A 21,990-nucleotide genomic window follows, 5' to 3' on the forward strand; every position below is an offset into this window, starting at 1 on the left:
AATAAACAAACAAATATGTCCATACAAGGGGACACATGTTGAGATGTTCATTGAAGCCTTGTTTATAATGAAGAAAAGCTAGGGACAACCCAGGGGCCCATAAATAGAATATGGCTAAGCTCTGGTACATTAGCATTATATAATGCTACTAGAGGCCCAGTACATGAATTCATGCATTTGTGGGGTCTTTTGGCCTGGCCTGCGGGATTGGGCTTAAACTGGCTCTCTGATATCCCCCATAGGTCCCGAATTGCGAGAGGGCACAGGCCAAACCAAGGGATCCCACCAGTGCATGATCAGGGCGAGAGGGACCGCAGGAGGGCTACAGGGTATGTCCGGCCAGTCTTGCTCAGTCCTGATTGTTGGACCCCAGCAGCAAGCTAACCTACCAGTTGGAGCATCTTCCCTCTGGTGGTCAGTGCATGTCATAGCAAGCATTTGAACCACCTTAGCATATCACTAGCATATTACGCTTTGATTGGTTGAACTGCTGACCAGAGGACTAGACATTTAGCATATTAGGCTTTTTTATATAGGATAGTTATATAACATTACATAATTCAACACTTATAATGAAGGAACTAGTTCTATATGTATCAATAGAAATGAATATTAAAAACAATGTTCAGTGAAAAAAACAAGTCACGGAATGTTATATACAAGATTAAGCTATTTATAGAATTTGTTTTAAATATTCAGAATAATATATTGTTTATGATTTCATGTATGTAGTAAAAGTACAAACATATGGACTAAAAATATGAGTGCTAAATTCAGGAGTGTGATTCTCCCTGGGACAGGAATGGAGAGGGAAATATAGGAGATACCTTCTAATTCTTTTTTTAAATTTTGGAGGCCTGGGTCATGGAGGTTTGACATAATTCAACTTTATGTTTTCTGTATTTATTTTTTTAATAAAAAAAATAGACAAAACAGGTGAGAAAAGTATAAGCCTAGAAACATCATTTTGCAAAAATGCTCTTGAGGTTAAGGGGGAAAAAAATTATATAACTTCTAGCGGCTATGTTTATGGGATATACAAGTATGCCATAGTCAAGGATTTTGGTAAACATTAAAAAGTAGCACAGTGCTGAAGATTCTTCTGAAATCTGATTAGTGAGATAATTTCCTCTCCACAAGTATTATTTCTAAAATTGTATTTTTTTTTTCAATTATATGTTGCATACAAATTCCTCTTCAAGATCTAAGACATCCTTAGACATTTCTAAGCTGATGCTGTCACTGCATTGACAAGAATGTCTTCTTTGTCCATAGCCAATCATTTAAGCTGCAATGTAAATTCTGAAAACAGCTGAGAGACCCATTGTCTTCCTGTCTCTCCACTCCTCCATCACCCCCCAGCTAAAAAAAGAAAGAAGTGTCTGAAATAAAATAAGTCTGGATTATTGTGTCAGTTAAACAATCTGATGTCTGTAAGATCACACAAAAAATTTTTGGTACAGCAGGGCAAAATTATAATTTTTTCTCCTCTAGACGTTCTTTTCTCAGAAAAATAATTTTGTTTCAGATTAATTTTAAATATAGCGAATATTATGGATGTCTAAAAGACCTAAAGGCATTGTGAAGTGCTGGCAAACACATTGCTATGCAAGTAGCCTAACTCCATTAAGAACTTGTCATTGTCTCTTGGGAAGATAATAGGTTAGAAGCAGCTCGAGCAATTAGTCTGACTCTGATCGTCACAACAGTACTCATCTCATCTGACCTCATGCAAAATCTCTCTTCTGCTCTCTTTTTGAAAGGGAGAAACTGGACAACCAGGATTTCCAGGGTCTGTTGGCCCTAAAGGCCAAAAAGGAGAATCTGTAAGTATTTTAGCTTTTAGGGCCAAGAAAGAATATCTAAAATGTATGTTTTTCCTAATTAGCTTCACTTCTATATACCTTGGTTGCCCCTGCCATGGCCAAGAACAGTAGCTCCAATATTTGAGCAAGTGCTCTATGCGAGGCACTGAGTCTTTTACTGTGCCGGGCCAGCACAGCCACAGGGTTCGGTGACCCTGAGGAGGGGTGGTGAAGGACTACAGCCACGCAGACAAGAGAATACAGCTGGGGCTCGGCAGATCTCCCATGCCTGGATGAGGACACAGAAAGATCCTGCCTGCAAGCTCAGGCTTGATTTGATAGTGAGATCAAAACAAGGATAGTGGTCAACATGTTTACAATGTTCTTGTGAGTTTCACCTTGTTTTGGCAGCACTCGCTGCACCTCCCGCAGCCCATTAGCTACCTAGGAAGGAGCTAGGGAGGGCTATAAGGTCAAGCTTAATTATGCTACAAGGGCTCTGCCCTCCAAGCTGGGACTTGTTTGTGGCCCTGCCACAGCACAGTCTGAGGAATAACCCCACAGTCGCTCCCCACATTTTACTTGTAGGGATTTAATTCTTTCAAAAGAAAACCAGTTGAGGTAGGCTCCTATCACCCTGAGTTGAGGAAACTGAGGCACAGAGAGGGTAAGTAACTTGCCCAAGGTTACACAGCTAATAAATCTTAGAGCCATGACTCCCACTTCAGTAGTCTGATTCTAGAACCAGGATTTAAAAACCATTAAGCTTCCCAGCTATAAATATTGTAGCTGAAATGAATAATTAAATCAGTATATCTAAAGACTGGGGCTAATTTATCAAAAAAATTAGGAACCTGTCTATTTGCTACAACAACTGCTCTCAGTATATTTCCTGAAGTTACTTTCCTTTTTTGGTTCTTGTAAGATCAAAGTGGCCTCTCAAGCCACTTGTCATTGTTACTGAGGCCAGTTTCTTTAAAAACTTAGTTATTTTGTTGATGGTGGGGGAACCCTATAGTATCCTTTGTATTCAAATAGGACCACATATAGAGATTACATGAGTCCTAGTTACAAAAATAACTTTTTTTAAATGCTAAAACAAACAGACAGACAAGCTATGGAGTTCTTTATATAAATCAGCAAGAGCCAGACTTAACAAATGTTTCATTTTTTTTTTAAATAAACAAAAAGGTCATACTTGTTAAAAATCACCTTTACTTTTCCCCGCCAGGATGAATAAAGGATATTGGTTCACCAGGGATAATGAATGACGAGGCACTAAAATGTCTGCATGCCAAACAGGAACAATTATTAAACGTATTCAATATTACAAAGCAAAACGTTCCCTGGGCTTCAGCTTTAAAGGTTAAACATCTCTGGCAATGACAGTAAACTTTCAGGCAACTTCAGAGTGAGTGCTGTGACCCAGGTACCCTACATTCTCCTACCTTCAGAGGTCATGCTTGCCCTTAGTATCAAGCCCAAACCTCCACCCCACCCTCTGCAGAAAGTAACGATCTTTAACAGGGTTCCCCAAGTTGGTGTTCCCATGAATGTCTAGGAAACTCACATGTTCCACAATCCAGTCTAGTGGTCACTGCCCCTTCCATCTGCCAACTCACTCCTGATGCTCCACGCTTGACACCTCTTACCAACTCCTAACTGCTTCTCCACATCTCCACTGACTCCTCTCCAAGCTTGAACACTGACCCTTAATTTCCACGTGACAGATGGCAGGCCTGGCAATAAGATTTACTAAAATTCTACTGGACAATCGGGAACGTGTATAGCAAAAGGAGATACTTCCTGCTTCTCAAAGGTGCACTTGAATCACCTGGGGATCCTTTTGAAAAGCTGGTTCTAATTCACTAGATCTTGGGTGGGGTTTGAGAAGTTGCATTTCTCACAAAGCGCCCTGGCAGGCCTTCTGCTGTTGGCCCATGGGTCACACTTTGAATAGCAAGGACTGGAGGATTTCACAACTCCTCAGAGATTCCCTCTGGCATTCCCTCCTACCACCAACATTTGGGGGCAGCCCACCTATCAGGCTTACCCAGGTGAACAACCTTCTTTTCTTTTAATTCGTCTTCTTGCAAGTTCCCTATTACTTCCTTAATTATCCCACCTCCTTATACAACTTTGCTTGACATCCCCCCCGCAACGTAAAAAAAGCACATTTTTACATGATTATGCAGAGAAGTTTAGCTTTCTATAGCCTCAACATGTCTATTCTAGAACAGGATCTGGACTTGACTTTGCATAGTAACCAGAAGGTTCAAACAACTCATCCAAAAAATTCAGGCAAATTAAATTCTGAACTACCTATCTCAAATGGCAGTGTGCCCCCCACAACTGGACATTGAGTATTTGACTAAGTGTCTCCTGAAACGTATCAGAGCTAAAATACATGTAATAGATCATCTAGTTGAATCCCATGATTTTGTAGATAATGAAAGAGAAGTTCTAAAAATTAAGTGATTTGACCCAGGCAGTAGCCATGGGAGTTAGACTAAGCATCAAGTCTCTAAACAAGCAGATTACTGTTTTTGTGCGTTTTTTAAAACCAGTTACTTTAGTCAATGTGGCCTGATAGTGGCTCTAAATGAGCAATGACATAAGATAAGCAGAAATGAGCTGTTATATAAGCAGTGTTACCCATTGCTTATATCTAATTAACATCATCTCCTATCTTAAAAGTCAAGTAGATGTTTAAGAATTAAAGCTGAAAGGTAAGAATGTAAATAAAGCTCTACTCTAATGTGAGAAATTAACCAATATTAAGAGATTTAATCATGTTGGCTAAGTATTGGGACATATTAGTAAGAGTAGGTGAGGTTATGCTAAGCAGCAAATTATCCCTGACATTTCTGTGGCTTAACCCAAGAAAGGTTATCTCTTGCTTGTGCTGCATGCCCAGCATGGTTCCATTGGGAGGAATGAGTGTTCTACTCCAAACCACACTCAGTTTCCAGGCTGATTATCACCATGTAGCTAAGCCATCTGGTACACACAACCTTCTTAGTCATTACTGCAGGAAGTGTGGGACTGAAGGATTGTGAATGGACTTTCCCTGCAGTAGCCTGCAAGTACCACATGTCACTTATGCTCTCATTTCATTGCCAAAACTAACTGTAAGGCCCATGTATCTGCAAGGGGGCTAGCAATAATGGGAGAGAAGGTGAGCCCCATAGTTCCTACCTCATAGGAGAGGAGGTGAAAATCACGGAGGTTCATTTAGTAACCACTTACTTCTCTTTAGTGATTTGTTGAAAAGAATGACAAACCCTAAGAGGGCCTTAGAGAGTGTCCATGATTGTTCTCACATGTTCTCTTGCAAAAGAAATATTTTTAATTTATTTTAATTTGTCCTTATCATTTCACCTAATTTAAATAAATCAAATAACAAATTAAATCAAACAAATTGAGCAACCAAAGCCTTCAAAACAGAGATTGAAGTCAGGCTGCCTGGGTTTAAACCCTGAACGACCTCTTTTTTTTTTTTTTTTTTTAATATATTTTATTGATTTTTTACAGAGGAAGAGAGAGTGATAGAGAGTTAGAAACATTGATGAGAGAGAAACATCGATCAGCTGCCTCTTGCACACCCCCCACTGGGGATGAGCCCGCAACCAAGGTACATGCCCTTGACAGGAATTGAACCTGGGACATTTCAGTCCACAGGCCAACGCTCTATCCACTGAGCCAAACCGGTTTCGGCCTGAACAACCTCTTGATGGCTATGTGACCTTGGCGAAATTGGTTAACTTCTCAGTTTCCTCATCTGTAAATGAATATACTACTAGTACCTAATCCACTAACATATGGTGATTAATGTTTTCATACATATAATGTGATTAGAAGTGTTTGGTGCACTATAAGAATTTAACAAATATCAGCCATTATTGTAATATCTGCATAACTTTAAATTCTCTAATTTACTAAAATTTTATTGGGTACCAACAGTGTACACCAGAGATGCTGTGTTAGTCAAGATTAACTACATCTCTACATTTCAGAGTTTATAGGCATGATAAATAAGGGAGCATAAAGTTCACATGCTATTTTAGGGGAAATAACTTTCTGAATCTCTTTCCTCATGTTTGAAATGAGACAATGTCTTCTCCATAGCACTGATATAAGAGTAAATGAGATTATGGGCATAGAACTTCAGGAATAGAAGCTAATAAGAGAAAGTGTGTGTGTGTGTGTGTGTGTGTGTGTGTGTGTGTGTGTTTACCTTCTATGTGAACTGTGTAAAAGGAAACTTTGGACTTGGGCAGCATTTCAATTTCAATTTGTCATCCACTCAGGATTTTCAAAATAGTATTAGAATGATTAGCTTATTGTTTATTTGGGAATGTGTAAGTTTTTTGTAACTAATTCTCATATACTGCCTTTAAGCTGTACAGGGTACTGTGTGGTATTCTGGACCATTGCAGAGGAGTGCCTGAATGGAGTCTGGGTTGCCCTGCAGGATATTCAATTTCAGTTCTGGAGAGTTTATTTCTAAAAGTATTTATAATTGATTCTGTTTTCTACCCATTTTCCTAGGGGGAACCTTTTACAAAAGGTGAAAAGGGAGATAAAGTAAGTGGATGTTTTATCACTATCTTGGGTTTTCTACTTCATTGATTTCTTTCTCTCTGATTCCTGGTATGTTTACTTTGGAGTCTAATAGATTTGATGAAAGAAGGTCCCTGAGCATTTTACCTTTTCCTCTATGTATTTTGACTCTTTTATTTTGATAAATGAAAAATTTTAAACCTTGTTAAATTTTATCCTCTGATGATACTTTAACATCTGGTATGGGTAGAGTATATTTTTTTAACCCATTACTTTTTGTGATTGGACATGAATCTTTTGAAATATACCCACTTCTTACCTAATAATAAACGAACATGTAAATTGACCATACCTTCACTATGCCCACTAAGCCAATCAGAGTGAGTATGCAAATTAGAAGGTAAAAAATGGTGGCTGCCCAGCTGCTCCAAGTGCAGAGTGGACAGGAGGGGCAGGACGCCTACTATGAGAGGGAGGGCGGGGGGTGGAGGGGAGGTGAAGGGATCTATAGAAATGGAGTGCCTCAGTGGAGACAAAGATGGCAGACTCCAGCCAGAGCAAAGACCTGGGTTCTGGGTGCCAGAGGAAAACTGGTGCTGGAAGCCAAGGGTAGGAAAGCCTATTGCACAAATCTCTTCATGTAATGGGCCTCTAGTAAGATATATAAAATACAAAATACAGTTTTTCAAAAATTATCTTAATGATACAAATTAGATTTATCAACCAGGATAATTTTATCAAAATGGTCAATAATAAGTCATGGGAAATATAAAAGCAAACTTAATATTGCCAATATCATTGTCTTGTGTATAACCTTTATTTTTCTGTTTTGTTTTGTTTTTTTAATTAAGTACATAAACCTGATAGTAGAATCACCATGACACAGCAACTTCAATTCTACTCATCTTTACCTCCTCATCTGAATTTTTCATTCTCTGAGATAAAAGATTAGCCTATGGCAAATTGTAACAATGTCAGCTGAGTGGAGAAGGCAGTTAATGCTAATGGAATGTGATGAACGTGATGTTTACAGTGTCAAAAGCAACACAGAAAAAAATTTACAAAGAAAAAAAGAAAAGAAAAATGTTGTTTATTTATTAGCAATAAGTATTTTAAATCATGTTTTAGAATGAACCCTCCTTGACTTCGTCATGTCTTCCCCCTTTGGTCTATGCTAATTAGTGGAAATGCAAATGAATTCATGACAACAAATGCTCATCTCCATCTGAATTTAAGCATTATATATATATATATATATATATATATATATATATATATATACACACACACACACACACACACACACTGATTATTTTATTTACAGGGAGAACCGGGGATAATAGGATCACAAGGAATAAAGGTAATCTCCTGACATTCTTCAATTGCATCTCCAATCTAATGATAGTGTGAAAATCAAAGTAACCGGTTTAATTTCCTTTTCTCTCCTTTGCTTAGGGTGAACCTGGAGATCCTGGTCCCCCGGGTTTAATAGGAAGCCCAGGACTCAAGGTATATAAGAAATAACTGAAATAAAGGAGGAAATAATTTTGGAGTTATCACCATTTCTATGTGAAACAAGGTAGTCTAGTGCCACTCATTTTCTTCACAAATGTTCTCAGCAGCTTTATCATGTTTCCATGGTGATTTCCCCTCATAGGCTGCATTTATTACACACACAGTAGCTGTGCCTTTTGATTCACAATAGGGATTTAAATTCTTTTTCAGAACATATTCACAATAGCACCCCTAAAAGTGTCAAGAGTAAACAATGTGAGCTAAATCTATGTCCCTGAACTATTTTCTTAAAGTAAGCAGGGTTCAGGGGTCAATTTTCTAAGCCAAAATTGTGCATCCCTGAGATGCTTGAGTTCCCCATCTGGGATCTGGGGAAGTGTCCCAAGAAAGGCCCCCTGTTGAGAGGTGGAGGAGAGATTCACATGAGATGCTCCCACCAACAGGTAAGGCAAGTTATCCAGGCCTCACCTGCTGATGAAATCCATTAAAGTGAGAACATCTTAAAGCTCTCTTGTAAGCCCACAGCACATTTCAGTGTTATTCAGAGAAGGTAGCAGGGTGGAAGGTCCACATTTCTACAGATATAAGTCACACCATGTTTTATATATATTCAGGTACATTCTGTTAGCCAGTTAAAAGTACATGTCACCTTCTACTTTAGGGTCAGCAAGGACCTGCAGGCTCTATGGGACCCAGAGGACCACCTGGAGATATTGTATGTATTAGTAGATACAAGGGTCTTTGATATTTGAAAATTAAATTGAGACTGAGACTTGTTTTAAAGAATCTCAACATCTGTTCATGTGACTGACTGAGTTCTGCTGCATTTTTTAAAGTCATAGGTCATCTCTACCACTAAAGTGATCATAGCTCCCTGTGTCTAACTGCATTCCTTAGCTCAGGATGTCATATATACTTCATTTTGCTTGTCTGCCTCTAAATAATTCATGTATGTGGGGTCTCTGACACTCATGTATCTGAGGTTTCCATATATATGTATGTAATTAAATTTGTTTTTCTCTTGTTAAAAAAAAAGAAGTTATCATAGCTAATGTCAAGGGCTATTGTGGAGGCCAGTACCTTCATATATTCATGTGAGGTCTTTTTTAATATCAATAACCTAATAAATTGGTCTTTGGGACACATGTTAACTAAATTATCATTTTATATGCTTGTCATTGGTGTACCAATAGTAAAGGAGATGGGAAACATCAAAAGAAATAAGGAAAATCAAGAGAGAAAGCAAGCATTTCCATTATGTTTGGCCTTGGTCCAGTTCTCCATAAAAAAAAAAATTATATATATATATATATATATATATATATATATATATATATATATATTCCAAAGCTTCTGTTGTTCTTTCTTGTGTGAGCCTCCCAAAAGAACAAGTCTTTTGGCTGAAAATAGTTCTATAATGCAATTAGAGAAAGGTCCTCAGGTTGCATTATAAACTATATTTAGTGGATTCATATTCTCTCTCTCTCTCTCTCTCTCTCTCTCTCTCTCACACACACACACACACACACACACACACACACACCACACCCCCCCACACACACATAAACACATGCTCCTTAAACATGCCTCCAAGTAAGCCTTCTGTCCCTTGGACTAACTACCTCCCTAGCCTTCTGGCACCTTTGGAGCTGAGACATACCATCAGTCCTCACTTGAGCAAAACAAGAAAAATGCTTGCCCCTATCTTCTTGGAAACTGATCTCTGTTTAGCCACAATTCCAGTACCCTCTAAACAAGTATTAGAATCTCTCCTTAGGCCATCACCTTGGAGACAGCTCCATGAGCCCTTGCTCTGTTTTGCATACTCCAGAGGTCTATCTTGTAGTGCATTTTGTTCTGCTCAGTGCTTTGAACATTCAGTTCATAGAGATAAGCTTTTTGTTGATTCCCCAAGGCAGTGAATGAACCATTACAGGTGTCCCTAGTGAAGAGATCCTATGGAAAGAGAAAAAATGTTGGTGGCACAGATGAAGCCACAAGATGCCCAGGAAGTAAAGGGAAGTAATAGAGGCTGAAACTAAAAAAGAGAGAACAAAATCAAAAGGGGAAGGACCCCTACTGCTGAAATATAGCTAAAGCATATTTTTCTATTTATCCTATTGTCCTTCTGCATCATGAGACACTACAATCATCAGGATCCCACTCCTTCTTGGCAATATTTGGTTGAATTCTACCTTGTTTAGTTTCTTTCCACTATACCCCGGTTATTTCCCTTGAATCAACATACTTTCACTAAAATGTTTCCTCTCTAAAATATCAAATTCAGCCCATCCCCACACACTTTATTTATTAAAATTCTGTTTTCTTGACAAAGACTCAGAAAAAAATCCTATCTAATAAGAGAGAATATGCTAATTGACCCTCACACCCTCACAAGATGGTACGGTGGTGCCCACAGCCAATAAAGAGGGAATATGCTAATTGATTGCCATGCCCTCACAAGATGGTGGTGTCCACAGCCACAAGATGGCAGCGTCCAGGCCCCTCAGCTCTGCCCCATCCAGCCTCAGCCCCCAGTACCATCAGCACCGCCTCATCTAGCCTCAGTCCCCTAGCATCCTCAGGGGAAGGCAATTGGGGATGATCAGACCAGCAGGAAAGGGCAGTTAGAGGTGATCAGGCCAGCAGGGGAGAGTAGTTAGGAGCAATCATGCTGACAGGGGAGCAGTTAGGCATCAGTCAGGCCAGCAGGGAAGCAATTAGGGGAAATCAGGTTGTCAGGCAGAGTGATTAGGGGCAATTAGGCAGGCAGGCAGGCAGGCAAGTGGTTAGGACCCAGCAGTCCCAGATTGTGAGATGGATGTCCGACTGTCGATTTTGGAATCCTTGCGGGATCCGACCAACTGATAATCAGACATCCCCCATGGGGTCCCATATTGGAGAGGGTGCAGATTGGGCTGAGGGACACCCACCACCCACCCTGTACACAAATTTTATGCACCAGGCCTCTAGTGTCATTATAACAAGAGATTTTCTAATTGTTATTTCCATTTAATTCTAAACTGTCTAGGGGTTGCCAGGAGAACATGGTATCCCAGGAAAACAAGGCATTAAAGGAGAAAAGGTATAGCTTCCATTTTACTCATTGTGCATATTAAGTGGCTAAGGCAGAGGAAGAAGCAGAGGGTCAAAGGGCATTGGGGCAGTGAAAGAACAGGACTCAGGACTCAACTGCTAGGGTTATGAAGGGAAGTGACAGCCATATAAACCATCGGGTGAATAATATTATGCATTTGTGGAAGCCCTGGTTCTGGCATAAAAACACAATCTGACAAAATGAACTAACTCAGAGAGGAAGATCTCAGGACTCAGAAAGTCTGCTTCAGACTCAGCTGCTTCCTCTGATATGGACCTAAGAAGTCTCAATCTTTCAGGACCTGTTTCTTGATGTCCATGTGGAAATAGGATATTAGTGTTGAACCATTTCTGGGGACTAACTTAAAGAAAGCATAAAGATCAGCTGATGAGTTTTATGAATAAATTACTTTATTGTGCATATATTTATGCACATACATATGTCATGATACTGCGAAACTTATTTTTAACATAACTCACTACAAAATCTAAAAGCACTTAAGATAACTAGAACAGTGCCCTAGCATGTATTAGGCACTCCTAAATATTGTAGAAAGAGTGAATGAATGAAGTTTGACTGGCTATAATAAGAATTTCAATGAATGGAAACTACTGTCTCCACACCTCCCACCATGAACCTGGCCAAGGAAGTAAGAATCTTACCTGTTTTCCGCAGGGAGATCCAGGTGGGATCATCGGCCCTCCTGGGCTCCCAGGTCCAAAAGGTGAGGCCGGTCCTCCCGGGAAAAGCCTGCCTGGAGATCCTGTAAGTACAGCTCTTTTATCTATATTTCCCTGGAAAGATTGTTAGTTGTCCTTTGTGTGCTCCCAGTTTCAGGTCAGAAGTACAGGAACATGTTTAGATCTGCAGAAAAATAAATATTCATCTTATTCTTCAGCTTAGAGACCTAATCTCTTTGGAAATTTTATGTAAGCAAGGGCCTTTCTTCTGAAGAAAGATGTGCATGCACCATTTTACAGCCAATTTTGGAAGCTTCACAGGCCCGCTCTGCAGAAGGCATAGATTCTTTAGGGATCTTTGAAGCCCAGTAAGGAACACCAGTTTTAAACAATAAGCCTTGCTAGGACACTATGTTGAAACAGAAGAACTGCCTGAATTTTCCTTCCTGGGGCTCTGCAGGTGTGGCCACAGGTGGTCATTTGCAGAAAGTGTCCTGCTGGTCCAGGCTGTTTCCAGGACATAGGAAACTGGTTAGCTGGGAAAATCTAACCAGTATGCCTGCTTCATATGCATTTTTCTCATCCCCTTTGACCTTTCATATTAATTAATAATGATAAATAGTTCTCAGTATTGCATGCCTTATTTTAAAGAAGAAAAGGTATTTTAATGTAACTATATAAAACCCATACCCTAGTGAAATTTGTATTTCTTGTTTATTATTATTTTATAGAAAAGGGTTTATTCAAGAAGGATGGAGAACAATAACATAATTTTGAGTTAATGATTACTTAAATGTTATTAACCTTTTTAGAAAAAGAAATGTATTTACCTTTTTTATTCTTTTAGGGATTGGATGGAAATCCTGGAGCACCTGGGCCCCGTGGGCCAAAGGTATAAAAATATCATAGACGATTTTTAAAGAATTATTCATTAATATAATACAGCCATAAAGCTTACATCCTTTGGGCACTGCACTAACAGAAGCGGCTCATTTCCAGGGAGAAAGAGGACTGCCTGGTGTCCACGGCTCCCCAGGTGACATAGGCCCACCAGGGGTCGGAATTCCTGGCCGAACAGTAAGTGGAATCCAATTGAGTTTTTGAAACCCTGTTGATTCCAATATTGTGAAACAAAATCCAGTGACAAGTTTGAAAAGGAGAAAAGAATAAAAGGGTCTGAGGAGGAAATACCAATAAATACTGGTCAGAGGGAGAGAATTAAAGGGCACTGAGGATACGTTACAAAGCACAGAGAGGGCACTCAGTGTGTGACTTACAGGGCTGGCCATACATACACTGATTATGGAATAGAAACAGTTATCTAACCTTTCATTCCTCTATTCTATATACTAAAAAGTACGAGTGAATGTTTGTACAATTATCGAAATGCCTACTATTAGGTTATCATAGATTATTATTTGCTTTTAAGTAGAATAAAATAAAAAGGTAATATTTAAAGTGAATGGATTATGTTTGAAAGGGATGATATGAAACATCTCTAAGTATTATCTTAAAGAATAGAGAATTTGTTTTTAATAGTTAAGACAAAGAATAGGCAAGTTTTTTTTTACATGTTTTAGCTATAAGGAGAGTGCCTGGTAATAATGACCAGTGTATGCATACTTGCTGACTAAATAATAATAAGCAATAAAGCTTGTTATTTGCTATTTTAAAAACACAATGATTCTGGGCCAGTAAAAATGGAATACATGCTTATTTTAATGACATTTGGGAAACTGCTCTTATAATGAAGTTATGAAAGCTAAAAGGAGGTATCAGTAGTGAAGTCAGTTGTGTGTTTGATTTTCCAGGGCAAGACTATAAAAGACCACTGGAGATTAAACGAAGTAAAAGAAAATAGATCAGAAAATTATTAGGGGAGCAGAGGAGGTTGAAGCAAAAAACAAACAAACAAACAAAAAAAAAACAGCACAAATAGGGAACAAAAGTAGCTTTGACAAAAACAGTGCTGTGACTGTTTAAGAAAAGGAAAGGTCTGGGAGCCATTGCTGACGCCAGCTGCGGGGAAACCAGCTCTTTACTTACTTGGTTGTCACTTCCTCATTTAGTGCTCCCTGGTCACATACTAGTCTTGGAGCTGTCATCATTAGGGTCACTGATGACCACCCAACCTCATTTTAGTTACCGTACCTCAAACTCTGATTTGTTGAAGTAGAAACCGACAGCTGACTAATGTTTTACTTCCTACTCCTGTCACTGGACACCGGTTCTGGAAATTTCTTCAAACAGAGAAATGACACAAAGTAGAAGCAGGAGAAGGAAGCCCTTATCCAGTTACTCTGTGGGCGGTCAGTTTCTGAAGAAGTAGCATTTGGATGCACTGTTTGTGCATTCATGAGGGTACAGGGACTGAAGATGGTGCTGAGAGAGCAAAACTGTGTGGCAGCTGAGCCAAACCATGTGGATGTTTCCAGAAACAGGCATCTAGTGAAGTGTTTACCTGTCACCCAAAAATCTGGGATGACTTTGCAGAGAGTGTTCAGGGTGTGCTTGGTGGTAAGCCGCGTGGTTCCACTAAGTAAATACCCATCCTTAGCCCTTTATCCCCTTGGGTAATTCATGGACATTGCTGGCAGAATTTTGATCATTGCATCTCATTCCACTCAGGGCTCCCAAGGACCAGCTGGAGAGCCAGGGATTCAGGTTAGTGGCTCAGCCAATTTATGAGGCACCGAAAATCCAGCTTGCTGACCTGGGGGAAATTACTGAAAGACCATCCTCATAAGTCACTATTTCCCCCCTTTTCCAGGGTCCTCGAGGCCACCCTGGATTGCCAGGAACTCCGGGGAATGATGTAAGGACAGTCTGGGCCGACTCCTCCCCCACAACCTGTTTAATCTCACCTGTTCCTCTGTGCGGAGATGTGAACATGTTTCTGTTTTCAGGGAGCTCCAGGGAGGGATGGAAAGCCAGGCCTGCCAGGCCCCCCAGGTGACCCGGTATGTCAACAGACTGCCTGATTTATGTACCTTTAATACACCCAGAAGCCAAACAGCCTACCAAGCAAGTTTTGCTGTCCAAACTAATTAGAATGCTCAGTGACTGCCTGGTGATTTTGTTTGTCCCCATTATTTTGTAGAGGGGGAAAAAGTCAAGCTGTGTCAGCATTTTTGCGTGTGTGATGAATATTTACTTCCTCAGGGTATAGTTCAGCTGTACAATTTTTGCCCCAGGCTGTGCCTTGGCATATAATGTCTCAATCCCATGGAAAATTGAGTTAAAATCTATAGCCACAATTTCTGTTCTTTCTAATGCTAGTGGCTAAATGAATTTCATTTCTCTAAATGGAAGTTTGCAGGTAAGTTACTTACAATATGGTATGTAGCCATTGATTCTGTGGCTTTAAAATGCTGAAATGATTAGATTACAAAAAAGTGTCTGGAATGGGCTCTTACAAAATGAGTTTAGGCACTAATTGTGTGTTCCAAAGTTTTATTTTAGCTTAAATCTTGCTTTGAGCGACAGAGAAATCTTTAAATAGCCTCAGATTCAACAGCTCTAATTTGAGAGGCCATATGGAACATGACATTGCATTAAGAGTTTCGTATAATAAAATCCAAATCTGGCCTCAGTTCTAAGCCTCACAAATCCTTCTAGTTCCCACACTGGCTGGGCCCTGTGTGCCTTTATAAGCTACATGCAGAGGCATGTTTCAGCAGTACTTGAACTCCACCACCGAGTGAATCACGGTGCATCATCTGGGAATCTTGTAAAGTGTTCCTTGGGTTTACAGTGTCTCTTTGAAGGGACAACTTAAGGCATGAGGCCAAAACACTGCCTGAATTCCCTCCGGATCTGTCTTGCCCATCCCTTAAGCCACATATAGGCTCTTTTAAGTTTCAGTGAGAAAGAACTTGAAGGCAAATTCATCCTGTAATTTTTATATTTTTCAACAGCTTGATAATTTGCCTGGCAGAAGAGTGATTTTCTTTGAATAAATGATTTACCTTTATGCATTATTTAAAACGTTAACAGTAAATTGCTTCTCAGCCTTTCGGCTGAGATCAAGTGTAAAACCAGTAATATGTTAGGGTTGGCATAAAGGTTGCCATGGTCATGAAAATATGAAATAGAGACACAGAATCAAAACAATAATATGCATGTGTTTGGCTGTTCGTAGGAGAGGAATAATGAGTATTTATTTAAAATGTCTACATTGTGTTGAATGTCTGCATCGTATTGTGTGCCCGTATATGTACAAATACATGGATCTGCTTCTTTCTCAACCACAGATTGCACTTCCTCTCTTGGGAGACATCGGTGTTTTGCTCAAGGTACTTTGTTGCTATGTAAGAAATTACATGTTAATTTCCAGGAAAAATCTGAAAGGAAATCTTTACAAGAAGTTAATTGCTTAGCCTGAACTAAAATTCAATTTTTAAGTGGCAGAACATCTATAAGATAGAAAAAAGGAACATGTATTTTTATGTACCTTGCGCCCTTTATACTAATCCCTCTACTCTCTCCTTCATCACCACCCTCCCGTTTTGGGTGTAGAAGTGGGGGGAGGGGAGAGATGCTAATACTGAGATGAACCACCGGGAAGGAATCCTGTCACTGACACCCTTGAGTAGATCATTCTCTCCTCTCCTAACGGGTGTTTATTCACCACTGAGAAACCGAATCCTCCTCTCTGTATCTGCCCTGGCCAGACCCAGGATGAAAACCAGTGCTTCTCAATAAACAGCTAGATTGCAAGGCTGAGGTTTGATATCATGGGAGTTTACAAAATGAACTCTCAAGATCCAAAGCCAACAATTGCCTTAACACCTGTTACTCTGTCAAATAAGAAGTATATCTACTTCTTTCCATCTCAGAGGGAATAAATCTTGCTGCCATTTTTCTCTAATACTTCCCTGTGTTTTATTTGTAAAACAGATGGGGGGAATGATAATGGGACTTCCATAACTCTTATGTATTTGCATTTCTTCATGGTATGCTAAGATAGAGTGAACCCACATGAAAATCTGATTCTTTACATTATATTCAAATGTTAATGTGTTTTATCTGTCTCTGTGTGAATGGACAGTGTATATGTGTATACACACAGAGAGAGACACATACATTTGGGTTATGTGTGTGTATATGTATTTATTTTATATTCCTGGCATTTACCCAATGTTTTGTATAATTATTTACATAGTAGTAGGCAGCAGGAATATTTGTTGAATTTAAAACACTCAGGAATTCTAGTATATATACTTGTTAGGTGATTAAAGTTTTGAGAATAGATATATATAAATGTAAATATGAATTTCAATATGAATATATATAAAAATATATTATAGAAGTTTTTAAAACCTTCAAAGGTCAACATTGTCTAATAAGAAAAGAATATTTATGGGCATTTCAAGAATATCTTATATTTATTGAGTTAAAATTACATGCCAGGCAGTGTGCTGCTCTACTTTTGTAATCTCACTTAATTTCACAACAATCCTGTGAGTTCAGGCTGTGGTAGTATCCCCATTCTGTAGATGGAAGACTGAGGCCCGCAGCAGTTAAGTAACTTGCTCAGAGTCACACAGCTCATAAGTGTAACATGAACATAGGAATACAAGTCCTCAGACATTGTCTCAGTTCTTTACAATGCAGTAATATTGTAAATAGCCGAATTGTAAGTGTCATACCATTCCAAAATAGGGTTCTTTACTGTAAGGATCAAAAATGTATACACATAAGCAGAAATGAATATCCCGATGGGATATGGGGTGGCTCAAAAAGACAGAGTAGGCTCTGACATGGTGAGGGACCAGGACTGCAAGGCTCTTGGAATTCAGACAGTTTCACTAGGGCAGCACCCCTCTAATCCAGCTCTCTGCCATTCTTCCAGGCCTAGCATCTCAGCTGAGGCTCTGAGACCCAGGAGAGCCGATTGGCAAGAGGTGGGCAGGAAACGTTGACTGATAGTCCCCACAAACTGTATTCAATAGAATAGGAAAGCTTGTAATTCCCCGAAGCAAAATCTAATACAGAAATTTAGATTGGGGATTGGCTCTATTAGGCCAACTTAATAATGCCATTTTAAATCCTGACCCTGTTATTCAACTCATTAACTTTCCTTCTCTGTCTTGAGTCTTTAGCAAATTTAGTCATCCTGATTTCTGTTTTCAAAAATATCTTTGATTAAAGTATTGAAAAGAGCGAAATAATTCCAGATACAAATGATACCCTATGTATTGACTAATAATCGGTGCATCCTTATCTTCTTCATAAGGAAATCTTAGGACATTTTTTTCAAGAAGCTTAATAAAAACTAATTTACCATTAATGAAAATTAGTTTACCATTAATTTACCATTCTGGTAATCCTACACTACAGAAGATGAGGACAGTTTGAAATGACACTTAGAAAATTCTATTGACTCTTAATGATTGCCATATTTTTTATGTTTTATTAAAATAATCCATTGAATACTCTATTCTAAAATGTTGTTGTATATTAATATGTCAGGGTTTTGCTCTCTACTGATATTCTACATTTATATGTATGCTTATAGATACAATAATTCATTTTTCATACTTTTTTAAATATGAGAAACTTTTTGGTTCTCTTAAGTCCTCAGCATCTCTCTCTCTCTGTCATTATGGTTTTTCAGACATTATAAGTGGTCGTCTACAATTGTATATGTATTTTTTTTAACTCCTCTGCCAACTCATTGCGTCTGTAAAAAGATCCTGATGGTGAAATTAGTTTAAGAAACAATGAGTACTTTAGTCCCCATTTACACATCCCACCATGAAGAGAACTAAGAAGGCCTACCATGCAAAGAGCTCTAGCCCAGCATTTTTTTTTTTAGATGAATTGTCTTAGAATCTTTTCACTATCATATAAAATTAGTTTTCCAGGGAAACTAATTTATTTGGAAATCAGACTTAGGCTAATATTCAATGGGTCAAAAATATTGAACTTGAACAGCCATGAGCAATTTTTTTTCTAGCTTCACAATAGCAAGCTTTAGTTCCCTCTTCATGCTTAAAGAATCTTCCCTTTGGTGAAAGGGATGAAAGGGTAGAGGCTTCTAGTGTCCTATCTTCTGTCAACTGTTAAAACTAAACTTTCTCTCCCATCCAATGGTTCCTATTTTGTGCCTTTCCTGATAATATTTTCATTTAACAGTTTATTTAACAATAAGCCTTTCCAGGGCTTTTTGCAGACAATTTTTCTTTAGATACATGGTAAGATGTTTATCTTGGAAGCTCAGACACTTAAATTCAAGCCTTTTCCAACAGCTAAAGGTTACTGAGAAGGCAATTAAAAGGTAATTCCACTTAGATTTCCTATCTGTACTTGGATCTGACATAGAAGTCAGGTCCAAGTCACTCAAGTAATTATTAATCACATGAGTGCTTCCATTGACAAATAAAATGTCGGTAAACTATGTAGAATTCTCTAACAGCTTTTTCTTTTTCTGTTAAGAATTTATTGTACTGGCTGTATGAGCTCTGTAATCTTGCTTGTTATTATAAGCTATAATGCCACCTCTCTTTTTATTCTTAATTTCCCCACCTCTTTTTTTAAACATGCTACTAGGCAGTTGACATCAGTCTTGACTGACATGTCTATTCCTTATTTATTTAGAATTTTCCTTTTAAAATATCATCATAGACATGTTTCTTAAGTAGCTCACCAGTATCAGAAACAGATATTAGTGACTAGATATTAGTGACTAGTCCTCAGGCATCTCTTTTGCGAAGTTTTTACTTCACAAAAAAATAGTCTTTTCAAATTGGATAAATTAAGTTTCTGAAAGTGATGATATAGCAATTGTTCTATCACTTATCTCTGGCAACCGCTCAATTAGAACTCCAAATTTGATCAAGCCTCCCTTTTATAGATGACTTTCATGAATCTCTCAGTCTCCTTGTCTTTTTACTCCTTAGAACGTTTGTGGCAACTGCCAAGCCAGTGTCCCTGGGCTGAAAAGCAACAAAGGAGAAGAAGGAGGCGCTGGTGAGCCTGGAAAGTATGATTCTATAGCCCAGAAGGTAAAAAGGCAGGCTGGGTATGGATGGGCTTTGTAGGTGACACATAGAGCCTTCTCTCAGACCTGTTATTCCCCTGTCCTCCAGGGTGACATGGGGCCACGGGGTCCTCCAGGAATCCCAGGCAGAGAAGGACCAAAGGTAAGGAAGGTCTCTTCTTCACTCCCCTTTGTGTGACCTCCAATTCAGTGTGAAAAAAGGAAACCTGTTGTGAAATACACTACTTCTTACAAAAAATATTTTTGGAAAATTGGTATATAGCCATTGGCAAATGTGATTTATTTGTTCCCTAACTCTGTCCAAGTTATATGGCCCAAGTATCCTGAGAAAAGACACTGTCATTATTTCAAAAGATGACACAGTGACTGGGTGTACTTGCTGAGTGTGTTGTCTTTTTAGGGAAGCAAAGGAGAACGGGGCTACCCTGGCATACCTGGGGAGAAAGGCGATGAGGTAAAAGATTCTTCTCTGATAATATAGTCCTATTGATTCTCTTTATGTAACTCATCAAAAGAAAGACATAATTTTTCTAGAATTCATATTTAATACTGAAACAAAACAAAAAAACATAAAGACTTAGGTCTTTTCAAATGTTAGCAACATTTTAAATATATTAATATGTTAAGGTTTATTATCAATGGTCCAGTTTTTAAGACAATGAAATTAAAACACAAAGTTAATATATCAGTTATGTTTCTATTTTCATGTAGCAGATGATAATTTTAGCGCTCCCAAAATAAAATCCAGGAGTTGTATAAGGGAAGACCAAGGGGGAAAGGGTGGTGGGGTGGCAGTGAGAGCAAGAGATCAATCAAAGGACTTGTATGCATGCATATGAGCAAAACCATTGGAACAGACAGTAGGGGGATGAGGGCTTGTGCATGGGGGTTGGGGTGCCTGGGGAGAGGTCAATGGGAGAAAAGGGAGCATTGTAATACTTTAAACAATAAAGAATTTAAATTTTTTAAAAAGACAATTAAGAAGAAGAAAAAAAAGCATGGGGTTGGAGAAGGGGGGTTTCATTGACAAATATCCCAAGATAGCTAGTAGGATGGGAAGAATAGTTAAAGAACCAATCTAGGGATAAGAACAGCCCCAGAACTCAGCAGGGCTTTTCTGGAACTTGGCTCTAATATGACTCAATTTCAATGACCTTGTTTTGTCAGTGTGTCTGCTCAACTTTCAAACCCTTGGGAGAAAAGAATCTGATTGGACTAGCTTAAATCAGTTGCCCATCCCCAGACTAAGGTTCAAAGTCAAATGTGCTTTTGAGATGATGCTATAAGTTTCTGACTCGAAGCCATGGTAATGCTCAGGGTATCATTCTTCTCCTGCATAATTCACATTAACTACTAGAAAAACCTATTAGGATGATGAATTGTTGTTAGTTTAAACAGTTTTGATGCTAATAATTCTTAATGAAAGTAAGTAAGCCATCTGGCATATATTAACCTTGATATTAGTACAGAAAATCATAATGGTATAAAGTAGATCTATTTTTTGAGTTGGAGTTTTATTTCAAATTGTAAGTGATCATTGTGTATTATTCTTTTTCATTAATATAGATCCTATTCTATAAAACTGAGGGTTGGCTCTTGATTTTTTCCAAATTGAAAATTGAAGAATAGGAACATAATATTTATTTTCATTCATAAATAAGACTGTAAGGGCATTTTATTTTCAAATTAAGAGTTGCTTCTTCATGTTCCATATGATGTTTCATTGAAATACAAGCACAATAACTGATTTTAATATTCTAATATCTGTTAAGTGCCTAGATTCAAGAGGTAGGCTTCACAGGCGATTGAGAAGGTAATGACAAAAAGACCATGAAATAATTAGAATTCAGGCCTTTTTTTAAGGGACTCTAAGTCAAATTTACTAGAAGTTAATTTTTATTGATTTAATAGGATAGATACTTCATCCTTTTGGTGAATTGAAATCCATTGCTATTATTCCTCTGCTATCTTAGTGTTTTTTTTCCTTAAGGACACCTGATGGACCTTTAACAGAGTGCACAATATCTTGCACAAGACTCTTATTATATAGGGAATTCCAGAAAGTTAAGTTCTATCTGGAAATTTAGAGACAGGATTTGTCTGTTTGTTTATTGGTCTTAGAAAAAGTGACATTATCTTCTGTGTTTTTTGTAGATGTTTCACAACTTAAGGTAGCAATTTGTAAGTTGCAAATAGAACACACATCTTATAGTCAAAGTAAATTCTTGCTTGGAATGCAGGCCTTCCTATAACATCTCAGAATAATAATTAATAAGTAGGACGTGAAAATATTGTCAGCCATAAATTATTACAATGAATAAATAA

General features: G+C 38.4%; 1 protein-coding gene across 1 annotated transcript in view; it reads left to right on the forward strand.

The window, feature by feature from the left end:
* Positions 1–21,990, forward strand: part of COL19A1 (collagen type XIX alpha 1 chain) — a 276,934-nt gene that overhangs the window by 211,441 nt on the left and 43,503 nt on the right. Inside the window, exons 19-34 of the mRNA XM_084890396.1 lie at positions 1,764–1,826; positions 6,357–6,392; positions 7,693–7,728; positions 7,824–7,877; positions 8,545–8,598; positions 10,915–10,968; positions 11,656–11,745; positions 12,508–12,552; positions 12,660–12,737; positions 14,289–14,324; positions 14,431–14,475; positions 14,567–14,620; positions 15,914–15,955; positions 19,565–19,669; positions 19,754–19,807; positions 20,066–20,119. Of these exons, the coding sequence (XP_084746522.1) occupies positions 1,764–1,826; positions 6,357–6,392; positions 7,693–7,728; positions 7,824–7,877; positions 8,545–8,598; positions 10,915–10,968; positions 11,656–11,745; positions 12,508–12,552; positions 12,660–12,737; positions 14,289–14,324; positions 14,431–14,475; positions 14,567–14,620; positions 15,914–15,955; positions 19,565–19,669; positions 19,754–19,807; positions 20,066–20,119 (900 nt within the window). The remainder of the gene's footprint in view (positions 1–1,763; positions 1,827–6,356; positions 6,393–7,692; positions 7,729–7,823; positions 7,878–8,544; positions 8,599–10,914; positions 10,969–11,655; positions 11,746–12,507; positions 12,553–12,659; positions 12,738–14,288; positions 14,325–14,430; positions 14,476–14,566; positions 14,621–15,913; positions 15,956–19,564; positions 19,670–19,753; positions 19,808–20,065; positions 20,120–21,990) is intronic.

This window comes from Pipistrellus hanaki, assembly GCF_964339955.1.
Source record: "Pipistrellus hanaki genome assembly, chromosome: 7".
In the NCBI taxonomy this organism is placed as follows: domain Eukaryota; kingdom Metazoa; phylum Chordata; class Mammalia; order Chiroptera; family Vespertilionidae; genus Pipistrellus; species Pipistrellus hanaki.